An 8,540-nucleotide genomic window follows, 5' to 3' on the forward strand; every position below is an offset into this window, starting at 1 on the left:
AAAATGAATAAACAAACAAACAAATAAATAAATGCATAAATAAAAATATTCTCCTGGAAACTTGAAGGTTTTTGTTTTTTATCAAAGTCGTTTCCATTTATTGCTGGATAGTATCAACGTTTATTTATTGTAATTTATTATAATTTATTTGTGCTATCGCAGAGTTACTATACTCGCCTCTTGCGTCATGAAATTGCAACATTTTCCACTGGACTCTCAGAGTTGTGATATCAAAATTGGAAGCTGTGAGTACTGCAAGTTCCTTAGTTATTGTAGTTTGTGGTACGTTTTTACTTAAAGGCTGGTTTTCACTAGCGACGGAGTCGGAGTCGGAGTCGTAATCAGAAGCGTAGAGCTTATGATCTAGTGAAAACAGCGTTCCGATTCCGGAACGTAAACAACGGAGTCGTAAGCGGAGTCGAAAAAGGAAATTGAAACGTTCTGATTCTTCTGACTCCGATTCCGTCGCGCTTATGACTCCGCTTACGACTCCGATTTTTGATTTTCACTAGGTCATAAGCGCTCTTACGACTCCGCTTACGACTTCGACTCCTACTCCGTCGTTAGTGAAACCAGCCTTAAGAAGGGATAAAGTTACGATTGAACGATTGCTAAGTTTCAAAACAAGCAACGTCCAATACAATGACCCCAAACTTGATAAACAGATTGTAATGGCTTCCAACATTACCCTAACCAGGTTTGGAGCTCTCCCATGAATAAACCAAGGATATCTGAAATACGTGTATTATAAATGTAAAATTACCATCGTCAGACAATTTTCTTTCTATTTTCCTTCAGATGCGTACTCTACTAGAGACATTGTCTACGAGTGGATTCCTGGAGAAGTTGCGGTAGGAAACAAAGAATTGGCTCAATTTCAATATAAAGGCGCCAAGTTAACATCGGAAATAGAGGTCTTTAGTGTGGGTACGCAAATACATAATTGTTGCGATTACTTTAAAGATTATACTGAGTTTTGCACACTTGATGGTTCGATGCCCAAGCCTTTGAGTCGTTTTTTTTTTTTTTTAGGTTTTCACCTTGTCGACATATTGACGGGTGTAGCCCTGAGACTAGAATGGCATCGCATCCAGGCAGGGGAATTTAGTATTACTAGTGGCTTAATTCATTTTACAGAAAGAGGGTTAAGCTCATGCGATAAAAAATTCTAACAACTAAGTCTTAACAATTCTCCGTTAGGAAACTTCTCAACAATAACTGTCACCTTTTCGTTCCAACGGCGAATCGGCTACTTCCTCATCCAAGTCTACTTTCCGACCATTTTTGTTGTGGTGCTCAGCTGGATTGTTTTCTTCATGGAAAAAGATGACATTGGCAACAGAATGGCCCTGGGGATTACAACAATTCTAACCATCATGTTCCTTCTTGGTTCTCTGAATGGCAACCTACCTAAAGTCAGCTACCCAAAGGCACTGGACTGGTATTTGCTAGTGTCATTCAGTTCCGTATTCCTGTCCTTGATTGAATGCGTGATCGTGTTTGTCTTCACAATGAAAGCAACTAAAGACGAGCGGCAGATTAAATTAAAGGTAACTATTTTGCGATGTAAACATTTGGAACACTATAGTTACATACGTCGAATATTAAAACATCAAATGTACTGCGTGATCTTTGAAATTCAAAACAGTTGTGAGTTAAACATCCCCTAATTTTTTTGCTCAAATAAATGCCAGGAGCGTTTGTTTTAAACTAGTGGGTATCTTAGCGGAGGCATCTAATCTTTTTTTGTGTACCAAATTTGGAACTTAAGGAAGGTGCCTTCTTTTCCTACTGCGCAAACGTATATTTGTGATAATAGAAATTTGGGACAGCCAATTTAATTTTCCCATAAAATTCATAATTTCGAAAAGCACCTAATTCAGTCAGTCCCTTACTAAATAACTCACAAAAGCTCCTCCCCGCGATATTTTCATATATGAGCTTAAATTCCTTTATTTCAGAAAGGTGACCTAAATAGGACAACTCTAATAATTTAGTGTGAATAAATTTTTCACACTTATTTTTTGTTTTGTTTTTGCTTTTAGAAATGTGACGTTTCTCTCCCAAAAAGAGTAAGCGCTTCTGTAAAATCAGTAATTGGCAAGAGTGGCGTCCGATCGCCCCAGTCTGGACATTCGAACGAAAATGCAAGTATCTCAGAAGAAGGTGACCTTGAAATGGTATACATGGCGACTAAATCCGACAAGGCTGTTATGGACGATGGTTCAAAGGAGGACAGCGGGAAAAGAAAAATGTTGGAAAAGATTGCCTGTACAATTGATAATGTTTCACGTGTGTCGTTTCCTTCAGCTTTTATTGTTTATAACATTTTCTACTGGACCTACTATTAAAACGCTTCAGCTGTTGTTTTGTAATCGTTCAGCTTCTGCGATGAATTCACTTTCTTTCCACAAGGTCATGGCTTTAATCCAGATCTCCATTTACCCAGAGGCAGCATTCTGCTCCAAGGAAAGAAAGGCTTTTGGATCCGGGTCGGGCTCTAAGGAAAAACTATTGGGATTCCAGGTCTTGAAATAGCCCCCCACCCCCCACCTCTTCCACTTTATTAGGTGTTTGTATAAATTTACATGTACGATTTCTTGGCGCCGCAGGTAGCAAAGATAATCTAGACTAATCTACGCTCTTTAGGATTCTCATGAGTGTAACTTGTGAATCGCATCAACAAAACTGCAACCTCGTATACACAGAGGTCTCAGGCGTTTTTGTCAGCGGGTGGGCGCCAGGAGAGACTCTGGAGAATTCGAAAAAAAAAATTTTTTTTGATTGGCTGCTCCGTAACGGCTTGTATATTTTTACCGCAGAAATCCTGAGGTAAAAATTTCCAGTATCCCAGAGTCTCTCCTGGCGGCCAACCGCTGGCCAAAGAGCCCGAGGACTCTGGGTACGAGATTGACAAAACTGATGATCTGCTTTAATGAAAAATTGTTTCAATCAGTGTAGATAAAGGCAACAGATTCCTAGATTCGACATCCATAGCAACCATCTTGGTGCAAACATTCCATAAAAATCTAATCACTATAATGAATAATGAGGAGCGAGTGAGTTAAATTAAGTTTGTTTTCTGTGTTAGTATTTGACGGACCAGCTTAGGGCTAATCCAAAGGAGGATATTACTATCTTCCCGGCATGCACCGCGTAGCGACTATATTATCAAACGGCTGGCCTCACGTGAATTTCATTTTCCAATGGACGCCGTCGAGATAGTAACGCGGCAACTCGAGGTTTCCGAGAAATCGAGTGTTATTTACTTGAATTGCGTGGATTTAGCCGTCGATATCAGGCAGTCTTCGGAAATGCTGCCATTTATGGAGTATAATATGCTTCTCGGGCACGTGAACTTTCCAGATGAGCTGAGAAATCGGAGATTGGTGCTGTTTCCGAACACGCCGCAAACAGTGACAGTTTAAAAACGTTCGATCGACCGCTTGAAGCACGTTTCGTGCCTTTCTTGGCGACCTCTTCAGGTGTTGACTTGAGGGTAATGGCTCCTACAATAAAAAGAAATACATGAAGCGAAAACATGTAAAGAAAAGCTCGAATACTAGGAGCTTGGAACATGAGTCCCAAGCAATAAATTAAAAATACAGGTCGAATCATGACACAAATCGCGCCAAAAATCCTTCACATTCAACTTCAAAATTTTTGTTGAAAACGTGGAGTCAATAGGAGTCAATCAGTTCCCAGTGAAACTTTGAAATATAAAAGCTAATATTTGAATATTATAATCCTATTGACTCGTCGTTTAAGTTCCCAAATAACGCATTCAAAATAGGTCATGCATATTCAATAACAACAGTCATGGTTGACAAGCCACGAACAATACGCAAAGTATTGCTGTTTTGAAGAATATCTCTCTCTGAAAAATATTCCTTTCCCTTATTTGAATGTAAATGAAATAAATAAAGATAAATTACTCACCATGGATTATTTGTGATACGAAGAAATCCAGCTCAAACTTGGCCTCAAACACGCGCATTTCTCTCACTGACCGGAAGCCATTTTACCGAAATTGGCGTAAGGTACGATGGGAAGATAGTAATATCCTCCTTTGGCTAATCCCTACGTAAGAATACCAATGAATGCAAGTGCCAGTGCTGTACAGAATAGCAGCTAATACAAGTTTAAAATTATTTTATATATACATCAGTATTTAGAAATTGGTATCTTCTGTCTGTATAAATATCATTGTATATAGTGAAATAGAATAAAGATTTTATCGGCGCTTAATTGGTCATTTGAATTTGACAAACTTTTAAAATTGTCCGAAACTCTCATGTTAGACAGATGGACTCTTTTTGGGACACTGCTAATATCGAGACACTTCGGCAGTTCCATGGAAATTTTCCCCCCAGTAACGTAAAGTGATGGCACTTACATAACGGCTTAAACTGTCAAGTTTTCTCTACTGAGCTTAGATCACCCTGCCCTCCGCCCGGCAGGTCAATGTCCTTAGCAAAAATATTTAGGAGACAACCGGAGAGACAAATTGAACATTGTCACGAGACTGGGGGAAGAAGGTAGGTTAGAGGGGACGGGAGTACCTCATTATCGTCAAAACATAATTTTTCCCAAACTGTTCTCCAACTGTATACATAAGTAGCTATTGATCTGAGTGCCTTTATAAGTATTACTATGTTAGTTGTCTGTGAGTAGTGGGTACTTTTCAAAAACTTGAGGATGTTTAATAAATCCATTTTCATTCGATTAATTGAGTAAATGATGGATTGGATAATTGATTAGCTGGTTAACTGATGTCTTGATTAATTGATATTAAAGCGCCGCAATCACAATGATGGAGACTAATTAATTCGCATGCGGAGTTTGCTTGTAATTTTCTTAGGCGAAATATCAGAGAAACATTTTGGTCGTCTCGACACTAGAGACGGTCTTTCTTCGAGGTATCCTTTCTTTGTGAACTCATACATTGTTCTTCGTTTTACGAAAGTCATTTTATGAAACTGTAAAGAATGGTGTAGAACCAAACCAAGAAAAAGAAAGACAATGATAAATAAATAAATAAATAAATAAATAAATAAATAAATAAATAAATTGTTGCACTTTGTAATAATACTTATCGCCGCTTGTAATGAAATTGTTGTATCAATCGCCGTTGCACTATACCGAATAAAAATTGCTACAATAAAGAATTTCCATATATAGCTTGTTGTCAAACCTGTGGACCTACTTTCTCCTGAGAGGTTAAAGAGGGAAGGGACTGATTTTTACGAAGATATTTTTATTCCCACGAAAGCTATGTGGAAAGACCTTCTTAACAACCATTAAAGCATTGCTGATTCATCGAACGAGCTTTGACCACCAAATATGTTGAATTGTAAGATGCACAAGCGGTTAAACCTTTGTAGTATAGATTTGGGAGTAGAAACTGTTCCAGGGTCACTCGCTCATCTGTCTTATGATAAAGGTGCTATTAATTATTGATTAACATAAAAAGAAAGAATAAAGAGTGGCGATAAGAGTTTTGCACAACGTTTCCATGTCGTCGATAACGACAAAGCTCCATAAAGCAAGCGAAGCGGATGGGGAAAAGTTAGTGGTTGTATTGATGCCGTTCACTTAAGTGTGAAGAAAACTCATAAGCCGTTTTTATTTTATATATTATTTATATTTTGTTTTTGTTTTTTTTTGGTAGAGGGGAGGGGGGAGGCGTTGGAGGCAATTATAAAATCCTCCGTCCCGTCGATGTGAGGCGGAAGGAAATATGTTCGGAAACGCGTGGACAGATGGATCCCCGCGGGGCTCGTGACCTGCTTGTTACAGGAAGTTCTTGTAACGCCCACGAGCTAAGAAGAATTTACACATCGCAAGGCCGTAGCTAGCATGAGGTACGTGCCTCTTCTTAGTTTTATCACGAAATTAAAAAGTAAAGCTACTTTTAGTTGAAAAATAATTTGCAAATACCATTTTCATTATTTCATCATTACGAATTTAGGGAAAAGTTCAAATGATTTCAGAGGGCACTTTGCTCTAAACAAATGTGTGTCAACGAAAATATTTTGTAGTCGCATGGTGAGTTCGCAAACATCCAACCACGGCATTAATGAAGTCATAATTCTTGTCGTGGTGCATCTGAAGCAGCAGCCATAGTGGGAAAAGAGGGACGGTATGCGAGATTCCTCTCCATGTTGGATGCTTTTTCTCTCCGCCTTTCGATCAACTTAGCTCCCTGTGTACATTTAAGGCGGGTTTACTACTTACGGGTTAACTGAATTCAAGTTATCAGCTAAAACGTCACTGTTCGGTCGCTTTTCCTTGTAATTCAGAGCCTGGGCACCTGTACGCTTTTGTCAAGCGATAGTTCAACATTTCTTTTATTCTTTTATTACTATTTTGAATTTGATTGACGCCTTGTTCTCTGTATTCATGTGTAATATGCGACTAACTATGCTTCTTGTGCCGCAACAAACATGACATTGTGTTAAAGGTTACTTAACAAAGCGATTCCGGCAAACGTACCGATGAGATCTTCAAGTTTAAGGCAGGATGGAAATGGTAGTCTTGCCTGTTTTAATATGTAATGCTATATCCAAAACACAGTCAGTAGACTGGCATGCAGAAAAAAAAAAGGATGAAAACATTGAGCTTGCGCAACAAAAACAAAGCGTAGCGAGGCGATGACACAACACAGCTGTAACGCTACCAAAACAGACTACAGTCTTATGTTATACGATACTATAAAACGCTAAAGAAAGGATCAAAAGGCCCGTTATTTAAACAAACAAAAATATGCAATAATAGAGTTCATTGCATGGTCCAAACAATAATGATGATGATGACGTTGATGATCATTACAGAGATCTCAAGAAAGGATGTAAGAAATATCACGCATTTAAATGAGCCAACTAAACCTACAATAGCTTAACTGGCCTATAAGCGGCATAAAAAGCATAGTCACCAGGCAATTCAAGTTCGAAATAAAGAGATAAAGACATAATAATAATAATAATAATAATAATAATAATAATAATAATAATAATAATAATAATAATAATAATAATGACAATCTTTAATAAGGAAACTTTTTCACTAAAAAGTGGTTTACAAAAAAGACCTCGAAGATTAAAAATTAAAAATTTACAATGAATAAAAATGCCAAAAGATGCTACTAAAAACTAATGTATCTTATGTGTAATACAAAACTTAAATCAATGAATTAAAAATCTGACGCTCAAAATATTTACATCATCAGAGGCTCGTATAGTTTTGTCCAGCGAGTTAAAATCACTTACAGCATGATAGCCGGTTCTTTGTTTACCCCAGTTTCTTTTAATGGATGGAATTTTGAGGTTTGCTTTATTTCTTGTGTTGTAACTATGCTGTTCTTGCTGAGTGACTAATGTTAATTCGTGATGCGTGAGACCATTAAGACATTTATATACATGTACGCATCGGCGCTGGAAGCGCCTTTTTTCTAGTGTTAACCACTTCAGTGTAGTTAACGCAACATTTTATTTAAAAAGAAACATGTTTCAACCGCTGCATCTCCATTTAACTTCGTACTTTTTGTTTAATTTCAACCAAAGATGACAGCAGAACTGTTGAAACATGTTTTTGTTTTTAAATCAGAAATGTTGTTTCCTTTATTAAGTGAAATCCATAGAAATCAAGAGTGATGGCTCTATTCAGTTAGTATCCGCCAAATCCGACCTCCAATTCGTGGAAAACCCGACCCACTCTGAATGTAGACTGGGCCGTAGCATCGAAAGAGCAGGAAGGAAGTGCAAGTATCACACAGCCTAAAAAGCGAGTGTAAACAATGTTGACTTGTAAGCAATAAAAAGGCTCACAATTTACAATTTAAAGGAAAACAGAAAGAACAAGAGGTTAAATTTAAAATACAGAAAATTAATTAAAAGAATTAATAGTAAAGAAATGATCTTTGAGCTCATAATTTGAAACAAGTGATGGTCAAACACAGGGCTCTATTCAGTCAGTATGAAATCCTCCAATTCCTGGTAATCCCGCTAAAATGTACACAAGAAGCTAAATTGATCGAAAGAAACAAGGGAAAACAAACATGGAGAAGGAGTCGTGCGGACCCTCGACTTTTTTTTCTACCACACCGGGTCGTAGAAACCGAGGGAGGAGGAAGGAAATATAATAATTGGTAACTTCAATAATAACACGGCCGAAAAGCGAGTATAAATAATGTTGACTTGTAAGTAACAAAAGTGCTAACATTTTACAATTTATAAATTAATTCTTAATTAAGAACGAGTCTGAGTTTTAGAAACATTCACAAAGAAGTGTTAAAAATAGCATTTGAGCTAGAGCTTCTAGATTATAAAATTTCTAGCGGAGAGTGTCTCCAGACTCAGTGCCTTACGCCTTTGGCGCTCGCAACACTTGCCTCGCCTCGCCTGAAAGCCTGTCGACAACGGCCCTGGGGGTTAACTACTCCAAAGCTATCAAAAATTCATTATTCAACGATCTTAGACAATGTTAAAAGCGTATTCATAGTCATAATTAAGGATGCTTATTCAGTGCGTGTCTTCCGTCAG

At 37.7% G+C, this 8,540-nt stretch overlaps 1 protein-coding gene across 2 annotated transcripts in view; it reads left to right on the forward strand.

Annotated features, from left to right (window-relative positions):
• LOC146478203 (gamma-aminobutyric acid receptor subunit alpha-1-like) overlaps positions 1 to 5,168 on the forward strand; it is a 7,599-nt gene extending 2,431 nt beyond the window's left edge. The window contains exons 4-8 of one of the 2 annotated variants that reach the window (XR_014865174.1): positions 163 to 245; positions 799 to 927; positions 1,201 to 1,550; positions 2,046 to 3,008; positions 3,065 to 5,168. Coding sequence is in view for 1 of the 2 variants with exons in the window: in XM_085112448.1 (XP_084968574.1) it covers positions 163 to 245; positions 799 to 927; positions 1,201 to 1,550; positions 2,046 to 2,351 (868 nt within the window). In the remaining variant the exon portion in view is untranslated. Of the gene's footprint in view, positions 1 to 162; positions 246 to 798; positions 928 to 1,200; positions 1,551 to 2,045 lie in introns of both variants that reach the window. The other variant, XM_085112448.1, reaches the window with a different exon arrangement.
• Positions 5,169 to 8,540: the final 3,372 nt, after the last annotated feature.

The sequence above is a fragment of the Pavona decussata genome, unplaced genomic scaffold (genome assembly GCF_977016875.1).
Source record: "Pavona decussata unplaced genomic scaffold, jaPavDecu1.1 SCAFFOLD_65, whole genome shotgun sequence".
Classification (NCBI taxonomy): domain Eukaryota; kingdom Metazoa; phylum Cnidaria; class Anthozoa; order Scleractinia; family Agariciidae; genus Pavona; species Pavona decussata.